Source organism: Emydura macquarii, unplaced genomic scaffold (assembly GCF_026122565.2).
Source record: "Emydura macquarii macquarii isolate MOO-44397 ecotype Brisbane River unplaced genomic scaffold, CSIRO-AGI_Emac_v2 contig_2292, whole genome shotgun sequence".
Classification (NCBI taxonomy): domain Eukaryota; kingdom Metazoa; phylum Chordata; order Testudines; family Chelidae; genus Emydura; species Emydura macquarii.
The window spans coordinates 161,310-183,933 of record NW_027132429.1 but is presented as its reverse complement, the minus strand read 5'-3'; the positions used below and the strand labels follow the sequence as shown (position 1 = coordinate 183,933).

General features: G+C 55.8%; 1 protein-coding gene across 1 annotated transcript; it reads left to right on the top strand.

Moving 5' to 3' along the window:
* The first annotated feature begins 3 nt into the window (after positions 1-3).
* On the top strand, positions 4-21,725 carry LOC137161240 (adhesion G protein-coupled receptor E1-like). The gene is made up of 26 exons (XM_067560343.1): positions 4-138; positions 999-1,145; positions 1,315-1,452; positions 2,133-2,270; positions 3,106-3,258; positions 4,291-4,437; positions 4,606-4,743; positions 5,576-5,728; positions 6,686-6,832; positions 7,001-7,138; positions 7,972-8,124; positions 9,068-9,214; positions 9,384-9,521; positions 10,921-11,024; positions 11,946-12,029; positions 12,595-12,772; positions 13,599-13,718; positions 14,970-15,160; positions 16,186-16,356; positions 16,790-16,984; positions 17,659-17,894; positions 18,075-18,141; positions 18,546-18,637; positions 19,530-19,698; positions 20,452-20,544; positions 21,170-21,725. Exons 1-26 carry the CDS (start codon positions 117-119, stop codon positions 21,173-21,175), a joined length of 3,465 nt encoding a protein of 1,154 aa, XP_067416444.1. The 5' UTR covers positions 4-116; the 3' UTR covers positions 21,176-21,725.
* The last annotated feature ends 899 nt before the right edge of the window (positions 21,726-22,624 follow it).

The window sequence follows — 22,624 nt, the reverse complement described above, 5'->3', positions numbered from 1 at the left end:
AGCAGGACCCCACGCTCTGCGGCCCGAACGCCAGCTGCTCAAACATCAAAAGAAGTTTTCTCTGCAAGTGTTTCAATGGGTACAAGCCGCTCACCGGAGACTCAGGGCAACGTGGCATGGCCCATCTGAACTGCACAGGTAACCGCTGCTGTGAATGCTCAGGCCAGGACCACTCCTGTGCATGTGACGATGCAGTAACTCCTGGTTTACACCAGAATCTAGGGCAGGCTTTGAGACCAGTATCCCCTGGGGATTGCGGCTGTATCAGCACGTTGGGTTTACTGGCACTTCTCCCAGCCTTTCCTCTCAGGAGTGCCCGTTGGCAAGGCACCAGGGCGATTCGCTGTTCATCACCAGGTACTTTAACGCCCTGGAGTATAGGTTAACACACATGGGGCCGGATCCTCGGCTAGGGTAAAGGGGCAGAGTCAAGGGGGCCAGATGCCCAGCTGCTGTCAATGGGTCAGATTCCCAGAAGGTGGAAATCCGCACTGCTCCTTGAACGTCAATGAAACAACACCAGTTTGACATAAGCTGGGGAAACTGAGGCATTTGGAAGGGAAATTTGTAGCAGAGCTGGGGATAGAAAGGCTTCTGCTTTAACTACTAGTTCTCACTCCCCTTCTGGAGCTGGGACTAGAACCCAGCAGTCCTGCCTGTATCCCTCTCCAGCTACGAGCAGTACACCACCTCCCTGTACTCCAGCCATCAGTGGAACCCAGGAGTCCTGATTCCTCCCTGCTCCAACTACCAGACCTCACTCTCCTCACAAAGCTGAGAAGAGAACCCAGGAGTCCTGGCTCCCACTTCTCAGGCCACGAGCACCCACAGCCTCTTGGAGATGGGCAGCATATTGCACACCCGCTGGGAACCCTATTCCTGGCATGGTGCCCCTCCAAGACCTGCTGGTGGGACCTGCCTTCTCCCCACCCATCCCCCCATCAAGGGAAAGCGCCGCAGTGCAGAGCTGGGCCCATCGCTCCTTCCCCCTGTCACAGATATCGACGAGTGTCTGAATCCGACAACGTGTCCGGCATATGCCACCTGCACCAACACCCCAGGAGGCTACTACTGCAGCTGCAATGAAGGCCTTGCATCCAGTTCTGGGGAGCAACACTTCACTGACCCAGCAGCGCAGTGCACCGGTGAGTGCTGGTTCCGGCACGGAGCCGAGCAACTGATCCAAAAGGCCACTGAGTCTGGAAAGATTCCCCCTGACTCGGATGGGCTTTGGATGGGGGCGTGCGTGGCCTGTGGCAGTAAAACACCGGTGTGCTAGCACCATGCTTAGCCACCCTGGATTCTCCCCCTTAGATATTGACGAATGCTCCCGGGATTCATCGCTCTGTGGTAACAATTCCAACTGCACCAACACGCTGGGCAGTTACATCTGCACCTGCCACTCAGGCTACCTTCCCCGCAGCCGGCCCGGTGTCCCGTTTAACTGCACAGGTGAGCATCCCGCGCGGGGGCTGCGGGTGGGGCTCTGCATGTGAGGGGCTCTCTCAGTCGCCCTGCAGATGAGAGCACGCGTACAAGGGGCTCCGCCTGCACATCCCGGATTCTGACCGTCTGTAAAGCTCTGGGAGCTGCCACTGCAGCCAGAGAGGTTTCCTGGGGATGGTGCCGGGGAGGAGGTAGGGGGGGAGTCTCTTCCCAGCCTGCCTGAATAGGTCCAGGATTAGCTGCCACTCAGCCATCATCCTCTGGCGCTCTGCCCACTAACCCTCACTGCCACCTTGTCCGCGGAGCCCCCTCCCCTCCATTAGAGCCTCGTCCCACAATCAGAGGATGCACTGCGCTGGGGTCAGTCAGACTCCAAAGTGCATGCCCGCGGGTACTGAAGAACCCATGTGTGGGAGTCTAACCCGGGTCCTTCCGGCCTGGCATTGTGACGTTTCTGACTTTTTCTAAATGAAACATTTTGGCTTTTAGTTTCCAAGTGAGGTTTCCTTTTGAAATTCAACTGATTTTAGCCCACAGGGAACTGAGCAACTGATCCCAAAGGCCAGTGAGTCTGGAAAGATTCCCCCTGACTCCGATGGGCTTTGGATGGGGGCGTGCGTGGCCTGTGGCAGTAAAAGACCAGTGTGACAGCACCACGTTTAGCCACCCTGGATTCTCCCCCTTAGATATTGACGAATGCTCCCAGGACCCATCGCCCTGTGGTAACAGCTCCCACTGCATCAACACGCCGGGCAGTTACACCTGCACCTGCCACTCGGGCTACCTTCCCCCCAGCCAGGCTGGCGTCCCGTTCAACTGCACAGGTGAGCGTCCCACGCGGGGGCTGTGGGTGGGGCTCTGTCTGCGAGAGGCTAACGCCGGCTCCCCTGATCGCCACGCAGACGAGAGCGAGGGGCCCTGCCTGCCCGTTCCGGATTCTGAGTGTGTCCAGAGCCCTGCGAGCCGGGACAAGCTGGCCGCCTCTTCGCTGGCAGCTCAAGAGTGCAGCTCAGTGGGCAGGGCAAGCGCCTGGGAATGACGAGATGGGCGTTATCGTGCCAGTGCTGGCGCTGACCTACTGAGTCTCTGCCCCTCTCCTGGCCTCTGGCCTTCTCCCACCATTTGCCTTGTTAGGCTCTCATCTCCCTTTGTCTGTGCAGCGCCTAGCGCAATGGGCCCTCTAGGTGCGACCGTAATGCATGTAATAAACACACAACCCAATTCCAACATCTGAAATGCTGTTAGCGAGAAAAAGATCCTCTGAAGCGTGTAGCACCAGCTGCCGTTGAAAGCCGGAGTCTGGGCTAGATGGGCCACTCGGCTGAACCAGCTTGTACATCCCTGTGTTCCTAAATGAGAGAGGGTTTCAGACGTGAATGCTAAACGTTCCATTCATGATTTCCGTGCACTAACCTGCAATAAATGTGGTTCATGAACCATCTCCCCCAGTGTGACAGCCACTGTCCGGCTCCTTCCCAAACGGGGGATCTCTGCAGCTTCAGCTAAAGACGTGGGGCTGTATAGCCAGGGCTTGTAACAACTGCGTGTCCTCTTGCCGTCTGGCACAGAGGGGCACCTGTCACACCCGCCCTCCAGTGGGTCACACAAGCCGCTCCCGGAGTGACTGAATGGCGACAGCTTCTGTCTTCTCCTGTCTAGATATCGATGAATGCACGCAGGACCCCACGCTCTGCGGCCCGAACGCCAGCTGCTCAAACACCGTAGGGAGTTTTGTCTGCAAGTGTTTCAATGGGTACAAGCCGTTCACTGGAGCCTCAGGGCAACGTGGCACGGCCCATCTGAACTGCACAGGTAACCGCTGCTGTGAATTCTCAGGCCAGGACCGCTCCTGCACACGCGACTGTTAACACATACGGGGCCGGATCCTCAGATAGGGTGAAGGGGCAGAGTCAAGGGGGCCAGATGCCCAGCTGGTGTCAATTGGCATAGTCCTTTTGGAGTCAATGGGCCAGATTCCCAGAAGGTGGAAATCTGCACTGTTCCTTCAATGTCAATGAAACGACACCAGTTTGACATTAGCAGGGGCCGTGGCCAGGGATGTGGACTCCCGTTAGACGTAGAGGGGCTGGGTCTTGCACTGGGGTTGGGACGTTTAATTACCCAATGAATTAAAACTCCTGAAGCACATGGGAAATCTTAGGAAAAAAGGTGAACCAGATGCACCTGTGGATGTGTTGATGGAGACCAATGCCTGAGAGGTGCTGAGTCACAACTGAGCAGCTTCCATGGAAGGCAGCGGGGTTGTGGGGGCTCCGCCCATCCTGATGTGGCCCTACAATAATAGGAAAGCAGATCTGGAGAGAGACAATGGTGTTGTCTCCATTGTACGTCTGGGGAGACTGAGGCATTTGGAAGGGAAAAGACTTGGTGAAGGTCACCCGGGGAGTCTGTAGCAGAGCTGGGGATAGAAATGCCTCTGCTTTAACTACTAGACATCACTCCCCTTCTGAAGCTGGGGCTAGAACCCAGGAGTCCTGCCTGTATCGCTATCCTGCTATGTGCAGTACACCACCTCCCTGTACTACAGCCATCAGTGGAACCCAGGAGTCCTGACTCCTCCTCCCTGCTCCAACTACCAGACCTCACTCTCCTCACAAAGCTGAGAAGAGAACCCAGGAGTCCTGGCTCCCACTTCTCAGGCCATGAGCACCAGCAGCCTCTTGGAGATGGGCAGCATATTGCACACCCGCTGGGAACCCTATTCCTGGCATGGTGCCCCTCCAAGACCTGCTGGTGGGACCTGCCTTCTCCCCACCCATCCTCCCATCAAGGGAAAGCGCCGCGGTGCAGAGCCGGGCCCATCGCTCCTTCCCCCTGTCACAGATATCGATGAGTGTCTGAATTCGACAACGTGTCCGATGCATGCCACCTGCACCAACACCCCAGGAGGCTACTACTGCAGCTGCAATGATGGCCTTGCATCCAGTTCTGGGGAGCAACACTTCACTGACCCAGCAGCGCAGTGCACCGGTGAGTGCTGGTTCCGGCACGGAGCCGAGCGACTGATCCAAAAGGCCACTGAGTCTGGAAAGATTCCCTCTGACTCCGATGGGCTTTGGATGGGGGCCTGTGTGGCCTGTGGCAGTAAAAGACCTTGTGATGGCACCACGCTTAGCCACCCTGGATTGTCCCCCTTAGATATTGACGAATGCTCCCGGGACCCATCGCCCTGTGGCAACAACTCCCACTGCATCAACACGCCGGGCAGTTACACCTGTAAGTGCTTCCCAGGCTTCCTTCCCCGCAGCCAGCCCGGCGTCCCGTTCAGCTGCGCAGGTGAGTGTCCCACGCGGGGGCTGTGGGTGGGGCTCTGTCTGCGAGAGGCTAACGCCGGCTCCCCTGATCGCCCTACAAACGAGAGCGAGGGGCCCTGCCTGCCCGTTCCGGATTCTCAGTTTGCCCAGAGCCTGCGAGCCAGGACAAGCTGGCCGCCTCTTCGCTGGCAGCTGAAAAGTGCAGCTCATGGGCAGGGCAAGCGCCTGGGAATGACGAGACGGGCGTTATCGTGCCAGTGCTGGCGCTGACCTACTGAGTCTCTGCCCCTCTCCTGGCCTCTGGCCTCCTCCCACCATTTGCCTTGTTAGGCTCTCATCTCCCTTTGTCTGTGCAGCGCCTAGCGCAATGGGCCCTCTAGGTGCGACCATAATGCATGTAATAAACACACAACCTAATTCCAACATCTGAAATGCTGTTAGAGAGAAAAAGATCCTCTGAAGCATGTAGCACCAGCTGCCGTTGAAAGCCGGAGTCTGGGCTAGATGGGCCACTCGGCTGAACCAGCTTGTACATCCCTGTGTTCCTAAATGAGAGAGGGTTTCAGACGTGAATGCTAAACGTTCCATTCATGATTTCTGTGCACTAACCTGCAATAAATGTGGTTCATGAACCATCTCCCCCAGTGTGACAGCCACTGTCCGGCTCCTTCCCAAACGGGGGATCTCTGCAGCTTCAGCTAAAGACGTGGGGCTGTTAGCCAGGGCTTGTAACAACTGCGTGTCCTCTTGCCGTCTGGCACAGAGGGGCACCTGTCACACCCGCCCTCCAGTGGGTCACACAAGCCGCTCCCGGAGTAACTGAATGGCGACAGCTTCTGTCTTCTCCTGTCTAGATATCGATGAATGCACGCAGGACCCCACGCTCTGCGGCCCGAACGCCAGCTGCTCAAACACCGTAGGGAGTTTTGTCTGCAAGTGTTTCAATGGGTACAAGCCGTTCACTGGAGCCTCAGGGCAACGTGGCACGGCCCATCTGAACTGCACAGGTAACCGCTGCTGTGAATTCTCAGGCCAGGACCGCTCCTGCACACGCGACTGTTAACACATACGGGGCCGGATCCTCAGATAGGGTGAAGGGGCAGAGTCAAGGGGGCCAGATGCCCAGCTGGTGTCAATTGGCATAGCCCCTTTGGAGTCAATGGGCCAGATTCCCAGAAGGTGGAAATCTGCACTGCTCCTTCAATGTCAATGAAACGACACCAGTTTGACATTAGCAGGGGCCGTGGCCAGGGATGTGGACTCCCGTTAGACGTAGAGGGGCTGGGTCTTGCTCTGGGGTTGGGACATTTAATTACCCAATGAATTAAAACTCCTGAAGCACATGGGAAATCTTAGGAAAAAAGGTGAACCAGATGCACCTGTGGATGTGTTGATGGAGACCAACGCCTGAGAGGTGCTGAGTCACAACTGAGCAGCTTCCATGGAAGGCAGCAGGGTTGTGGGGGCTCCGCCCATCCTGATGTGGCCCTACAATAATAGGAAAGCAGATCTGGAGAGAGACAATGGTGTTGTCTCCATTGTACGTCTGGGGAGACTGAGGCATTTGGAAGGGAAAAGACTTGGTGAAGGTCACCCGGGGAGTCTGTAGCAGAGTTGGGGATAGAAATGCCTCTGCTTTAACTACTAGACCTCATTCCCCTTCTGAAGCTGGGGCTAGAACCCAGGAGTCCTGACTCCTCCTCCCTGCTCCAACTACCAGACCTCACTCTCCTCACAAAGCTGACAAGAGAACCCAGGAGTCCTGGCTCCCACTTCTCAGGCCATGAGCACCAGCAGCCTCTTGGAGATGGGCAGCATATTGCACACCCGCTGGGAACCCTATTCCTGGCATGGTGCCCCTCCAAGACCTGCTGGTGGGACCTGCCTTCTCCCCACCCATCCTCCCATCAAGGGAAAGCGCCGCGGTGCAGAGCCGGGCCCATCACTCCTTCCCCCTGTCACAGATATCGACGAGTGTCTGAATTCGACAACGTGTCCGATGCATGCCACCTGCACCAACACCCCAGGAGGCTACTACTGCAGCTGCAATGATGGCCTTGCATCCAGTTCTGGGGAGCAACACTTCACTGACCCAGCAGCGCAGTGCACCGGTGAGTGCTGGTTCCGGCACGGAGCCGAGCGACTGATCCAAAAGGCCACTGAGTCTGGAAAGATTCCCTCTGACTCCGATGGGCTTTGGATGGGGGCCTGTGTGGCCTGTGGCAGTAAAAGACCTTGTGATGGCACCACGCTTAGCCACCCTGGATTGTCCCCCTTAGATATTGACGAATGCTCCCGGGACCCATCGCCCTGTGGCAACAACTCCCACTGCATCAACACGCCGGGCAGTTACACCTGCACCTGCCACTCGGGCTACCTTCCCCCCAGCCAGCCCGGCGTCCCGTTCAACTGCACAGGTGAGCGTCCCACGCGGGGGCTGTGGGTGGGGCTCTGTCTGCGAGAGGCTAACGCCGGCTCCCCTGATCGCCCTACAAACGAGAGCGAGGGGCCCTGCCTGCCCGTTCCGGATTCTCAGTTTGCCCAGAGCCTGCGAGCCAGGACAAGCTGGCCGCCTCTTCGCTGGCAGCTGAAAAGTGCAGCTCATGGGCAGGGCAAGCGCCTGGGAATGACGAGACGGGCGTTATCGTGCCAGTGCTGGCGCTGACCTACTGAGTCTCTGCCCCTCTCCTGGCCTCTGGCCTCCTCCCACCATTTGCCTTGTTAGGCTCTCATCTCCCTTTGTCTGTGCAGCGCCTAGCGCAATGGGCCCTCTAGGTGCGACCATAATGCATGTAATAAACACACAACCTAATTCCAACATCTGAAATGCTGTTAGAGAGAAAAAGATCCTCTGAAGCGTGTAGCACCAGCTGCCGTTGAAAGCCGGAGTCTGGGCTAGATGGGCCACTCGGCTGAACCAGCTTGTACATCCCTGTGTTCCTAAATGAGAGAGGGTTTCAGACGTGAATGCTAAACGTTCCATTCATGATTTCCGTGCACTAACCTGCAATAAATGTGGTTCATGAACCATCTCCCCCAGTGTGACAGCCACTGTCCGGCTCCTTCCCAAACGGGGGATCTCTGCAGCTTCAGCTAAAGACGTGGGGCTGTATAGCCAGGGCTTGTAACAACTGCGTGTCCTCTTGCCGTCTGGCACAGAGGGGCACCTGTCACACCCGCCCTCCAGTGGGTCACACAAGCCGCTCCCGGAGTAACTGAATGGCGACAGCTTCTGTCTTCTCCTGTCTAGATATCGATGAATGCACGCAGGACCCCACGCTCTGCGGCCCGAACGCCAGCTGCTCAAACACCGTAGGGAGTTTTGTCTGCAAGTGTTTCAATGGGTACAAGCCGTTCACTGGAGCCTCAGGGCAACGTGGCACGGCCCATCTGAACTGCACAGGTAACCGCTGCTGTGAATTCTCAGGCCAGGACCGCTCCTGCACACGCGACTGTTAACACATACGGGGCCGGATCCTCAGATAGGGTGAAGGGGCAGAGTCAAGGGGGCCAGATGCCCAGCTGGTGTCAATTGGCATAGCCCCTTTGGAGTCAATGGGCCAGATTCCCAGAAGGTGGAAATCTGCACTGCTCCTTCAATGTCAATGAAACGACACCAGTTTGACATTAGCAGGGGCCGTGGCCAGGGATGTGGACTCCCGTTAGACGTAGAGGGGCTGGGTCTTGCTCTGGGGTTGGGACATTTAATTACCCAATGAATTAAAACTCCTGAAGCACATGGGAAATCTTAGGAAAAAAGGTGAACCAGATGCACCTGTGGATGTGTTGATGGAGACCAACGCCTGAGAGGTGCTGAGTCACAACTGAGCAGCTTCCATGGAAGGCAGCAGGGTTGTGGGGGCTCCGCCCATCCTGATGTGGCCCTACAATAATAGGAAAGCAGATCTGGAGAGAGACAATGGTGTTGTCTCCATTGTACGTCTGGGGAGACTGAGGCATTTGGAAGGGAAAAGACTTGGTGAAGGTCACCCGGGGAGTCTGTAGCAGAGTTGGGGATAGAAATGCCTCTGCTTTAACTACTAGACCTCATTCCCCTTCTGAAGCTGGGGCTAGAACCCAGGAGTCCTGACTCCTCCTCCCTGCTCCAACTACCAGACCTCACTCTCCTCACAAAGCTGACAAGAGAACCCAGGAGTCCTGGCTCCCACTTCTCAGGCCATGAGCACCAGCAGCCTCTTGGAGATGGGCAGCATATTGCACACCCGCTGGGAACCCTATTCCTGGCATGGTGCCCCTCCAAGACCTGCTTTCTCCCCACCCATCCCCCCATCAAGGGAAAGCGCCGCGGTGCAGAGCCGGGCCCATCGCTCCTTCCCCCGTCACAGATATCGACGAGTGTCTGAATTCGACAACGTGTCCGATGCATGCCACCTGCACCAACACCCCGGGAGGCTACTACTGCAGCTGCAATGATGGCCTTGCATCCAGTTCTGGGGAGCAACACTTCACTGACCCAGCAGGGCAGTGCACCGGTGAGTGCTGGTTCTGGCACGGAGCCGAGCAACTGATCCAAAAGGCCACTGAGTCTGGAAATATTCCCCCTGACTCTGATGGGCTTTGGATGGGAGCGTGCGTGGCCTGTGGCAGTAAAACACCGGTGTGATAGCACCACGCTTAGCCGCCCTGGATTCTCCCCCTTAGATATTGACGAATGCTCCCAGGACCCATCGCCCTGTGGCAACAACTCCGACTGCACCAACACGCTGGGCAGTTACGCCTGCACCTGCCACTCAGGCTACCTTCCCCGCAGCCAGCCCGGCGTCCCATTCAGCTGCACAGGTGAGCGTCCCACGCAGGGGCTGTGGGTGGGGCTCTGTCTGCGAGAGGCTAACGCCGGCTTCCCTGATCGCCCCGCAGACAAGTGTGAGGAGCTGAGGGGCCCTGCCTGCCCGTTTCCGGAGCTGCGAGCTGGGACAAACTGGCTGCCTCTTCGCTGGCAGTTCAACAGTGCAGCTCAGTGGGCAGGGCAAGCGCCTGGGAATGACGAGACGGGCGTTATCGTGCCAGTGCTGGCGCTGACCTAATGAGTCTCTGCCCCTCTCCTGGCCTCTGTCCTTCTCCCACCCTTTGTCTTGTTAGGCTCTCATCTCGCTCTGTCTGTACAGCGCCTAGCGCAATGGGCCCTCTAGGTGCAACCGTAATGCATGTAATAAATACACAAGACAACTCCAAGTCTTCTCCTGAATGTGCCCTTACCTCTGCCAGCTGCCAGCCCACTGCCTCCTGCATCAACATACCTGGGAATGGCACCTGCCAGGGCTCCCCAGGGCTCTTTCCCTCCACACCAGGGCTTTGGGTACCGAGAATAACACGCTGCACAGTAACCGTCGAAGCAAGCTTCCCTGGCCTCTCCCCGTAGCCCTTGCTCACAAGAAGGACAAAATCTGAGCCTGCAGCCAGGTTTTAAACAGCCTCTTCAACCTGGAAGGGTGGGATTCACTAGGGGACTTGGCCTGGAATATTTCTTAGGCCAGCGAGTGACTCTGTATAGTGGCCCGGTGAACGCTAAACGGTAAGATAACGTTTAGCCACGAGGCGGCGCCACGTGTAACAGCTGTAGCTGGCTCTGTATTAAAATACCTTGGGAACACAGCTGAGGGCCTCTCTCTGTAATGGAGCCCATCCGTAGCTGTTTCGGGAGCCTGGCCTGCGCGCAGAAGCCCTGCAACCTACCCGGGTGACCCAGGTTCCCAGTCCCCCGGTTCTACTGACTGGAAGCACGTTCCGCCCAAGGGTGACAGCTTGAGAGAGAGCGCAGCTTTGTAGCTGAGCGGTCCCGGAGCTCTCCTGCGAGGTTGGAGACCCAGGGCTTCCCAGCAGGCAGAGGTGGGAATTAACCCACGTCTCCGATGAGTGCTCCAACCACTAGGCTACTGGTTAGAAGGGTTTTTTGGGGGGGAAGCTGGCACCCCCCCACTCCAGTTCTTGAAAAGGGGTGCCGTGACTCTAGGAGACAGTTCACGGCCGTGACTCTAGGAGTGGAAATAGGCCCCTCCCTCCGACCCAGTGGGACTGGCATAGATAGTAACCCCTAGGTCTGGTAGTCATTGGTTTTACAAGCAGGGTTTTTTAACCCTTCGAATCCCAGATGGGAAAGCCCAGGGATATGTTAATTTCCCAGACCACTTTGCTTATTAAGTCTGTGCATTTGATTTTTTTTGGGTTCATTTCCTCCTAGAGGTCACTATGAAGTGTCCGTCCGATTTCTCACGAGAGAACAATCTGGTGAGGAAATGCCAGGACCCGGCGCTAGACGCGGCTCATGGATCATCCACAAACGACGTAGGTACCCCAGCATGCTTGACACAGCCCAATGACCTCAGGATGCTCACAGCAGAGGCAATGTGGGGAAACCTCCATGGCTGAAATTCTTGAAAGCGACTCAGTGATTTTATGGGGGGGGGTTGCCTGACCTGAGATGCCTTCTTAGGGGCCTGAGTTTGCAGAGGGCGGGTGCTCGCTGCTTCCTGGCATCTTTAAGAGACTTCCCATTAGGGTGGCCAAAATTGAGTTGCTTTGGAGAATTTCAGTCCAGGTCAATTTCATCTGCAGTGTAGCCCTCAGCCGCCACAGGAAAACCACTCGCAGCTAGCATTTTTGGCACTGGAGGTTTTAATCCCTGGGGGGAAACGTTGCCATTCAAACCCGCAAACCAGCAGGAAAGTGCAGGTTGCTGGAAGTTGGCAAAAATCCTCAAATCTTTAGTGGGTGGAAAATCCCTGTGTAGGAAGCCATAGCTCCCGTGCCCTCCCCGCAGTGCCGGTCTCGATCCCCCCTGGTACCATCAGCAGAACGTCTGGCACCCCAAACCTCCCTTGTTCCTTCCTGCCACCCACAATCCTTTGCAATAGCACTCCATCTCCAATCAGGGTGTTGCAGAGACACTCCCTCCCTGGACCAAGACTGGGGCCCCCTTTGTGCCAGCTGCTGCATTGACACATAGTAAGAGATGGTCCATGCCCCCAGGATTACAGTCTAAGCAGACAAGGCAGGATTATTATCCCCACTGTGCAGATGGGGACCTGAAGGCACGAGCAATAAAGTGACTTCCCCACGGGACCCGGTGGCCATATGGCAATTTGAACCCCGCTCTGTTGGGTCCCAGCCCCGTGCCTTATCCGCAAGACCAACCTTCCTCTGTACGACTGCACGTGTGTTGTACTCAGCGTTTCCTTCTGCTCCGGCTCCTTCCACTCTGCACAGGCCACCTTCTGCACTTTACTGAACTCCACCTTCAGCGTCTTTGCAGACCCCTGCGAGAGGAAGAACTCCACCGTCTCTCTGCAGGTAAGACACACCTGGGTGTTTTATCTCTGCTTTTAGTCTTAGACCCTCCTGCATCCCGCTGGCCACAGAATCCCACACACTGACCCCTGCATCCAGCCCTATAAGGTGTGTGTGGGGGACGGGGGGCGTGTGACTTAGAAATCCTTGGAGGAGGACAGGGCTGATGGCCGTCCGCAGCAGGGTGTCATTTTACAGCCAGCGCTTGGGCCAACTTCCCCCTTCTGAAGGGCACAGATGGCCTCTGACTTCGGACCTTACCCCGAGCTGTGTTTTCGTTTCTCCTTTTCTATCCCTTTGCACAGTCTGAGAGCTCTTTGGTGCAGGGGGGGATGGGACGCCCTTCGGAGCCCATCAATGCAGCTGCAGAAGGGCTCGGGCCACCAATCCTCTGCCGAGGCCTGTTGCCTCCCACCCCCTGCTCTTGGCTCACCAGGATCTTGCTATAGAGAGAGGGAACCTGTGCCACCCAGGCCTTCCCCCCTGCCTGGCAGCTCTTGAGACAGCCCAGCAATGGTTGGCCAAACGCAGTACAGCCGCTTGGAGCTCTCTCCGTTGTCTCCTGTAGAATGTCAGTGAGGGAATTACCTCCATCCTAGAGCAGACGCGCTCATGGTCCGACCTGAGCCCGGAGCAGCTTGCCACCACAGCCACTGTCTTCCTGCAGAGTGTGGAGAGCATCGTGCTGGCTGCCTTCGCCAACCCCGCTGGGAACAAGAGCAAGACGATCCAGACGGAGCGCTTGGGTAGGGGGGCTGGGGTGGGGGGGATAAGACTGAGCACCAGAGGAGGGAGGAGCTACACATAACAAGCAGCGTGACTCTACCCCATGGAGGTGAAGTCTACCTGGTGACTGATCAACTGGTGCTACATCTAGTTAGTTCATTTCTCCATGACCTCCCTATTATGAACATTACGGTAGCACCAATTTCTCTATGGCCTCCCTATTATGAACATTACGGTAGCAACTAGAAACCCCCCGCCCCCACTGAGGTGGTTGCCCTCGGCACAGATCTAGACCCCACAGACACGAAGCAAGAGGCAGTCACTGCCGCGAAGAGCTTATAATCTAGACAGACAAAGGGAGGATCATTATCCTTATTTTACATATGAGGGAAACTGAGGCAGGGAGCTGCAGTGACTTGCCCAAGGTGTCACAGGGAGTCGGTGGCAGAACTGGGAATTCAGCTCGGATCTTCCGAGTCCCAGGTGATTGCTTTAACCACAGGGCCATACCCCTAGATCCTAGCTCTCGGGTTCCGGCTAGCATGGGCCGAAGGCTGCAATTCATATTCTCAAGCAAGGCCACATCCTCCCACCCCATCTATAGCTCCCCAGGCCCCCCCTTGTTCTTAAACCCCTCGAGGGAGGCTTGTTTCAATGGCCTCATGAATTTCCTGCATTTCTCTTTACTGTGGGCACAAAAGACTCTTCCCCTCTCGGCTGTGAACGACTCTCCATTTCCACCCCTCTCTGCCGTCACCCATGGCTCGGCTCTGCAGAGCGAGTGACGGCCCCTGCCCGAGGAGCCGCTGTGCTGTATCACACTGTGCTCTTTCCCCCTCTCCTTAGAGATCCAGACCAAAGTTGTCAAGGATGGCTGCAACGTGGAGGATGCTGTCTTCAGCCTGGCGGCCATAGGCGAGACCATGGAGATTAGTTGCAGAACGATCCAGGGATCAATGGCACAAGGTACGTCACCACCACCCAAGGGTGTTTGCTGGGGGGAGACAGACTCCCAAGGCTTGCTTCTCAGCTCCCCCATTCGGGCTCCCCTAGCCCTCGCCACTAAGGGGCAGTATTGTGCGCACAAAGTACGGGAGGTTTTATACCCCTTGGAGCATCTCTGACAAGAGCAGGAGATACCAGCTTAAATGGACCATTGGTCTATGCTGAGACAGAGAGTTGGGCAACTGAACTAGCTGGCCCACTGATCTGATTTGGAATGGGTGTTATGGGGCTCACGGAACAGGGCTCGGTGGTGGAGTGGCAAATCCTGCATTCTTAAGTCCTAGAAATATCAATTCCTTCTGTGCTGGCCACGTTTGCTTGAATAAAGGGACCTAGAAAACGAAAGAATTGAGGGCTGATTGAAACTTCCATCTAAACTGTTCTGCAGTGGAAAATTGGGTCCTTGGAAAATGCAACTTTTCACAGTGTTTGATTTCTGTAGAAAACTTAGATTGTGTCAAAAACTGACAGCCCGAAATGCCCCAAACTGGAACATTTTTCTGCTTTTGGCTGGAGAGCTAAAATATTTTGATTCTGAACTCATGTTCCTGGGGCCTCATCTTCCCATTCCCCTCAATGAGCCTGGCTCCTCAGCCAGACTTCATCTCCCACAATGCACTATGGATATATGGTCACCATGGTGCATCATGGGAGATGTAGTCCAGCCCCGAAGTCTGGAGGAGACACACAAACCACAACTCCCATGAGGCATTGCGGTAGTATTTAAAAAAAAAATTGGTTTCAATTGTTTTTGCCAAAAACTGAAGATTTTCAGCAGGGGAAAAAGCATTTTCCAACTAGCTCCGTTAGTAGCAGTTGTTTTGAGAAAACAGCCCTTAGGGGTGATTCAAAAACTGTCACAGTTTGGAGGGATTCTCAAAATCCACCTACCCCTTGTAACACTTTGCAGCACTGGAGCAAACACATACAATTATGCCTCCTAATGCGCTCCATAATTTATGGACAGCCCCTTCACCTTGTTGCCAGTGCCACCCGAGCTGCGGTTCTGGGTAGAAGTCTGGATATCAGGAGACCTGGGTTCTCTTACTTTTCTGCGCCTCGTTGTACCTATCTGGGGGTCTGAAGCAATATGTTACTCAGCCTCTGGAGTGTGGCTGTGGGGCCTGGGTTGTACAGAGATTTGCGAGTCCCTGGGTGGCATGGAGTAAAGAAGCCACTAACCACGTGATTGCTCCTCGGGCATACTTGCAGGCCTGGCTGGAGTGGCTTTTGCCTCCTACGTGGGTATGGAATCCATCCTGAACAGCAACTTCTTCCAAGGCCAAAACGCCACCTCGAACTCGACCACCCAGATGAATTCCCGGGTGGTGGGTGCTTTCCTGACCACCCAGACCAGGACCAATTTCACCGATCCAGTCAACTACACCTTCAAGAACACCCTGGTAAGGCTGGCTTGCCCACCCTGGCCCTGCTGTAAGGCATCAGCTGGTGGGGTGTCTATGGGACAGGGCTTCTCCCCTCCTATGGTGGGTGCTGCAACAAGTTAACTCTTGTGGGGGGGAGGGGAAGAATTCTTGTGTTCTCCCCCAACGTGGGAGTGCCCTGGCGGGGGGATTGAACTCAGGATCTCTTGAGCTAGAAGCTTGAATCTCTTCTCCTGCAGCTAAAGGACCAACTCCATTAACACAGAGTCAGTGCAAGACTCATAAATCTCCAGCCACTGGGGCTGGGGAGCAGGGGAAGAGGGCAAAGAGGAACACAGGGGGGCGGTGTGTCCTGGTGGATAAAGCAGCAGTGGGGGAGCTGCGTTCTTCCCCTGGTTCTGCCACTGGTCTGCTGGCTGACCTTGACCTTTTCCTCTCGCTCTGTGCCTCAGTTTCCCCATTTGTAAAATGGGGATAATGATACTGCCCTCCTTTGTAAAGCGCTTAGATTTGCTGGTGGAAAGCACTGAAGAGGAGCTAGGTATTAAGACAAGCAGCAGGGACAGGTCTGTTTCCATTTTATTAAGGCAGATGCACAGGCTGGAAGCACTTCAGAACTCTCCTGTGTGTGCTCTCTGGCCCACTTTCTGTGCGGGGTGGTCAAAGGTGTTTTTAACATCTCTGCCTTGCTATTAAGTATTTGTGCTAATGCACGGGCTGAAATCAGCACCTCCTTTATGGCAGGCTGGGTCCATAGCATGAGATGGTCCTTGTCCCCAAGAGCTTAGTCCGGCTAGACAAAGGGTGGGAGGGGAAACTAAGGCACAGAGCAGGAGCGTGACTAAGTCAAGGTCACACATCAGCCAGGACTTAAAAGTCAGGTCTCCTGAGTCCTGCTCTAATACCCCATCCACTGAACCACACGGTCTCTGCTGGGCTGCCTCTCAAGCTCTCACCTGGGGTCCCTGGCCTGCTCCCCTGGCATCATGTTTTTTCCTTCCCACGTTATTCCTTCCTCCTTTGATGTATTTATTCTTTTGCAGCCCGTCAACAACCCTAATAAGCTCATCTGCGTCTCGTGGGAAGCCAAGGCCCAGCACAGCAGCTGGTCTGGGGAAGGGTGCAGCGTCCTGCGTGCCAACACCACGCACACAAAGTGTAGCTGCAATCACGTCTCCAACCTGGCCGTCCTCCTGGCGTTGGGGGAGATAACGGTAACGGGGCTGTGTCCGCGCTCAGCCCGGGGCTTGCAGGACCCGGCTGGGCGGGTGGGAGCCGGGCATCCTTTCGGCAAAGGGGAGAAGGAAGAAAGAGAAGGAGGCAACTCTGGGGATGTGTATGGGGAGCCTCTCCCAGAGCCGGCGGGCTGCACTTTAGAAACACAGAGTCTTGTGTGGAAATGTAGCGAGTGGGCAATGGAGGCAGGCGGCCGGGGTTCTCCAGGCCATGGTTCCCTCCAGGCGCTCAGAGGAGGTGGAGGGCTGTATGGTTAAAATACAGACCGCTGTACAGTTCAGTTCGCCTCTGTCCAGGCTCCCATGTAACCGGTCACTGGTCCATGATCCTTCAGCCGATCAGCTGTGTTAACTGCCCCGCATGGGACAACTCGCGGCCTCCAAGGTGCCATCTGCCCTTCCTCTCCGACAGGCAGATTTCCCGCTGTTCCTCCTCTCCCACATCGGGCTGACCCTATCTCTGCTGTGCCTCTTCCTCGCCATCCTCACCTTCCTGCTGTGCCGCTCCATCCACAACGTCAGCACCTCCATCCACCTGCAGCTCTGCCTCTGCCTCTTCCTGGCCGACCTGCTCTTCCTCACCGGGATGAACAGCACCAGCCACGAGGTAAAGCACTCCCTACCCCTAGCAGCGCGGGCATTATGGTAGACAGATGGAGCCCTGTTGGGGGGGACTCTGGAGTCCTGAGTTCTAGTCCCGGCTCTGCTGGTGATTTCGGACAAGTCGCTGCCCTGTGCCGCAGTTTCCCTGTCTCTAAAATGGAGATCATGAGACTGACCTACTTTGAAGAGTGAGGGATTACTGGGCCTGTGGTACTGGTTCCCCTTTAGGGCAGAGATGAGACCCTGGGGCAAACACTTTCTTTCAATTGCAACTCCTGGGGGATGTTTGACGTGGGTAGTGGACCAAGCCCAGGGATGCTCAGTAGAGGCTGTCAAATGACAGAAGTGCCCCCAGCATCCCTGTTCAGACAGCTGAAGGCCCCTGACTTTGAGCCGGCAGGAAAAGGTGGGGTGCTTTCAAATGCCCCCGTGAGTCGGGGTTTATGGGGCAGAAGATGTTGGTGGCTACAGTGCCCCTAGTGGTCAGGTGAAGGCAACGCACAAATGTTCTTTAGCCAGGCTGCTGGACGCAGACCCCGTGGTTCTCTCTGGCTCGCCAGCTCCTGCCCTTGCTGTGTTAGTGTCACCGCTGGGGGTTGCCCTTCGTGCTGGCCTGCCCCAAGCAACCAAGCAGAGCCTTGGATCTCTGCGCCCATCCGGGCGTTCTTCCCTCTCCAGCTGGGGTGCGCCGTCATTGCTGGCCTGCTGCACTACCTCTTCCTGGCCTGCTTCGCCTGGATGTTCCTGGAGGCCGTGGTCCTCTTCCTCACCGTCCGGAACCTCGGCGTCGTCAACTACTTCAGCACCCGCAGCCTCAAGACTTGGCAGCTGAGCCTCTTCGGCTACGGATTCCCCGCCTTGGTGGTGGCCGTCTCGGCGGCGGTTGTGCCCGAGGGCTACGGCAGGCAGGAGAAGTGAGCGCTGGCGCTGGGGAACCGGCCTTCTGTCCGTCGGTGGCTGTGCACAGGGGGAGCCTGGTGTCCGGGAGGGGGCGGGGGCGAGACTCTTAGGCTAGCACTAATATCAATGCTGAGCATCGCGGCACCAGGCTGCTGCTGACCAGTGAATGTTGCACTAACCTTTTGTTCTCGTAGCTGCTGGCTCAGCGTGGAGAGGGGCTTCATCTGGAGTTTCCTGGGGCCGGTGTGTGCCATCATCGGGGTAGGTATCCCCTGCAGCTTGACATCCGCCTGGCTTCCCTTGTTACTGACCGCGGAGGAGCATACGCCAAGGAGGGTTCTGGCCCAATGCGGGAGTGAGGTGATAAGACCCACCGGATTGATTCTGCGAAAGCCCCTTTGTGCGATGAGGCGTCGTAGACGTCCGGGTGGGACTTTAAATCCTGGGGCCAGATCCTCAGCTGGTGTCAATCAGTATTGCTCAGTTGATTTCAATGAGGCCGTGCCGATTTGCACTAGCCAAATAACCGTACCGAATAGCAGTACGCTTGGTTGGACGGTGACCATGTCTGCATCCTGTCCTATAGAGACCCACCTGCCCGTCCCATCCGCTCCCTGGAGCCCGAGGTAGATCGGGGTCAGTGACCCTCTCTGCTTTGATTCCAGATTAATTCCATCCTTTTCGCCTTAACCCTCTGGATGCTGCAGAGAAAGCTTGCCAGCCTCAATGCTGAAGTGTCCACCCTCAAAGACACCAGGTAAAGGCGTGTTAAAAGCAGGGTCGGAAAGTGGAATTTAATGGTAAGGGGGCGGGGGCAGGGTCGGAGTCAGGACTCCTGGGTCCTATCCCAGCTCTGGGAGTGGTGTGGGGTCTAGTGGCTAGAACTGGGAGTCAGGACTCCTGGGCTTCTATTCCCAGCTCTGCTACTCTCACGGTAACTTTGGACACGTCACTATGCCTCAGTTTCCCTCTCTTTAAAACGGGGACGGTACCGGCCTCCCTGAAACGGGAGCTGTGAGCTTTCCTGAGTGCCGAGACAGCCCTTGGAGATCCTCAGTCTGGCAGACGGTCCCCCAAGGGCAGTGCTGGACGCCCCGCTGTTTGTGTCCCTCAGCTGTGGAGCAGCCAAGGCGCTAGAACGCACCCTGTGCGGACGTGATGCCTAGATAGACAGATCCTCGCCTGGCGGGTGCTGGTCTCTCTCTGTGGGACTCTGCCGATTGAAACCAGCTGGAAACTTTGCTTCCTCCCCCGTCTCCAACACCCCTGATTTACAAACCGGCTCTGCTCCTTGCCATGCAGCTCCCACTGCCGCCTTCCTCGCCCCGTCCCCACCTGCCCTGCGCACGGATGGGAGAAACCCCGAAAGCCGGGTCACCTAGACGCAGAGACCTCTCTGTGTCTATCGGTGTCTACCGCCACCACCCCCGGGGAGCGTATTACAGGGCTCCCTTGGCCTGCTCCACAGAGGATCTGAATCCATCACAGCCCCTCTTTAGCTCAGGCTGTAGCAGCTTTGGCACTATAGAGGGCGATGATGGACAGCGGTTACCTGGAGGTATTGGCCATTTCAGTCCCAGCCCCTCTCCTGACGCAGCCACCCTCCAGAGGGCTGTTATCATGGGATCCCCCTTCTGCCTTTCTTCCAGGCTATTGACTTTTAAAGCCATCGCCCAGGTCTTCATTCTGGGCTGCACGTGGATTTTCGGTCTCTTCCAATTCGGCCCGGCGGCCGCGGTCATGGCGTATTTGTTCACCATCGTCAACAGCCTGCAGGGATCCTTCATCTTCCTGGTGCATTGTCTCCTCAATCGCCAGGTACCGCCCGGGCCCTTCGTCCCCAGATGGGCTACGCGGCTCCTCCCCCCCCCCTGCTGGAGGGGAGCAGGGTGGGCGAATGATGCTTCACTGAACATGCTGGGCAATAGCCCCCAGCTTTTCACCCAGGGCGTCCCCCAATAACAGAGCAATGGAGCAGCCCCTCGTTTAGAGAGGAAGGCTGGAGCCCAAGCTTAGCATTTAGGAGACCTGGGTGTAAGGCCATGCTGTGCTGTAGTGTAGACCCCTTGGGCAAGTCACTCAGCCTCTGAGTTCCCCCGAGACCTTTCTTAAAAGAATCCATCTGGCACCCCACAGGGCTGTTAAAGTGGGTGGAAATGGCCTCCTGAGAATCCCCTTCCATGCATAGCTCCCGCAAAAGGCTCCGCCTCCGGTGCAGGGGGGTGGGATGCGTGTAGGGCTAGGGTGCACTGCACTATGGGTATTCTCAGCTGCCACAGGAGTGTTAGAGCAGCCCTGAGGTTACTCTAACTTGTTACCGGGGCACAGAGTCGGGGGAGCATAAATAGCTTTAAGTCTCCCCATGGGTAACTGAGAACGAGCCCAATGACTGCTTCAGGGGCTCAGGTCCTCTTTATCAGGCAGAATTAGGTGCGTCTCATTTATTTGCATAACACCCAGACGCTGAAGCTGAGGGGCACTTTAGAGACAGAGATAAGAGAGCACAGAGATGAGAGATCTTCTCCTGTGTGTTAGCAGCGTGGCACCACCGATCTCTCTCTGCATCTCCAGGTGCGGAAGGAGTACAAGAGATGGTTCACCTGGAAACGCAAGTTCTACATTTCCGAGGTCTCCATGTCTACGTTAGCCACCAGCAGCAAAGCGGTAAGAGGGCCAATGGTGCTGAGCCATCACCAGATGCGTCCAGAACGCAGGTTGGATCTGGGCAGGGTCTCAACACTGGACTTGGGCGTCAGTGTTGAATAGAACTCCTGGGTCCGACTCCTGGCTCTGGAAGTGGGGTGGGGCGGGCTAGTGGTTAGAGCAAAGGGGCCTGGGAGTCGGGACTCCCCGGCACAGGGAGGGCGTGGGGGGTCTAGGCTGTTGTAGCTAAATTGTATAAAAGCTGTGTGCAGACCAGCCCTCAGGGACTTAGGAGCACAAGCCATTGGAAGTCTGAGATGCCTGCTCTTAACTCATGTCACTGTTCTGGAAAGCCCCATCCCTTGTCTGTATTTGGGCTTAGCCTGGATTCAGCTGTTGCAGACAGAAGAGACCTCGACTGGCACGGGTGCAACTGGCTGCAGGGTTTGACACGGGGGGTGGGCGGGGAAGCTCCAGCGACACAAATAGACATGGAAATCTGCTACACCAGGTGCTCGAAGTCACGGTTACATTTGAGTGTACAGAAGGCCTGAGTCCAGCCCACCTGGTATCAAAACGCTCCTGGAAGCTTGTGTTTTCCCTTCTGCCCCTCCGGAACCATCCCGGTATCTCTCGTTCCTTGCAGGGATGACGTTCTGGCCAGGACACAGGAGACACCATTGCCCCGCAGGACAAGGAAGAGCTTGAATCCGCCTTCATTTAAAGCGCTTGCAGGATCAGAACTTCGAAACCAACCTCCCAGCTGTTTTTGGGGGCAGAGTGATGTGGGGGGTTAAATCAGTGGGCTGGGGAGGGGTGATTAGAGTTGAGGGTGGTGGCAGTCAGGACTCCTGGGTTCTTCTCTCCCTGGCTGTAGGAAAGGAGCGGGACCTAGTGGTGCCGACAGTTACACTCCTGCCACGTTTTCAGGTTTACTCTTTGCACCCACAAGAACGAGAGCCATTTTTAAAAAAACATGAGATCTGAGCTTCCGATCTCGCGCTGGGATCCAAGAGCCGGAGACAGAACTCCAGGGAGGGGCCGGTAGCACCTATTGCTTCATCCAGCCCCACTGTGCTGCTGCTTTTCTGAGATGCCTTTTCTCCATATTTATAATTTTTTCTTGCCAATCCTTCCTTTCCCCTGAAATCCAAGCCGGTTTTGCAGGCCTGTTGTATTTTAACAAGGACTTTTATTTTGAACGTGCGACTTCGTGGTGTCTTTTAAAACTCCTTCTCGGGTGGTTTTGGTTCTACTGGCCAAATGGTTTCTCCCTCAGGAGATCACCTAGTCCAACCCCCTGCTCAAAGCAGGACCAACTCAGGACTTACTCAGATAACTAGAGTATAGTGTCAGCAAAGGGCTTTTGGGTTCCTTTCCTTGAGTCCCAATCATGTGCTCTGATCACTAGGTAATACTCTTCTCCTAGAACTGGGAAGATATCCCAGGAGTTCTAACTCCTAGCCTCCCTCCCTCAGCTGGGGATACAACCCAAGAGACGAACTGAATGGATAAACTCCAGTGGAAAATGGTTCCGCTGTTCTTTCTAAATGGAAACTTTTGGATTCTGCTGAAATTTTGTCTTAGAACTAAAGCAAAAAAAAGACCTAACAATGTTAAATGGAATGTTCCTTCTCCACAATGCGCTGCCAGGAAGCTTGACTCCCACTCACGTGCTCTAACCACTAGAGAGCATTGCCCTGGGAGGAGAACCCAGGTGTCCCTATTCCAGTTTTCTGCTCTACCCATTAGATCACACGCCCACTTCCAGAGCTCGGAAGAGAACCAGGAGTCCAGTCTCCTAGGCCCATACAGGTCCAAACCCCCCATATCCCACTTTCAGTTCCTGAACAGACAAGATCACGACTTCCCCTGTTGTTTCCTGTCAACTGCAGGGGGTGATATTCGGGAACAATTAATAAACATATGTTAGCTATCCAGAGACCAGCTTGGGCAAAGGGAACGGCTCTGTTGCAAGAGAAACAGCGCTCAGATAAAGATCTGTGATAAGAAGATCCAACAAGAACTGTCACCCTGTAAACTTCCTCTGAGCAAGATCACAACGGTATAAAGTAGCTGCAGTTCCCTTGCCTGGTAGCAG

Bases quoted from the DNA above. Each gene is read 5' to 3' on its own strand.
- LOC137161240 (XM_067560343.1), top strand. From the start codon at position 117: ATGGCCCATCTGAACTGCACAG. The intron at 4,438-4,605 runs GTGAGTGCTGGT...TGTCCCCCTTAG, and splicing joins CCCAGCAGCGCAGTGCACCG to ATATTGACGAATGCTCCCGG. The intron at 9,215-9,383 runs GTGAGTGCTGGT...TCTCCCCCTTAG, and splicing joins CCCAGCAGGGCAGTGCACCG to ATATTGACGAATGCTCCCAG.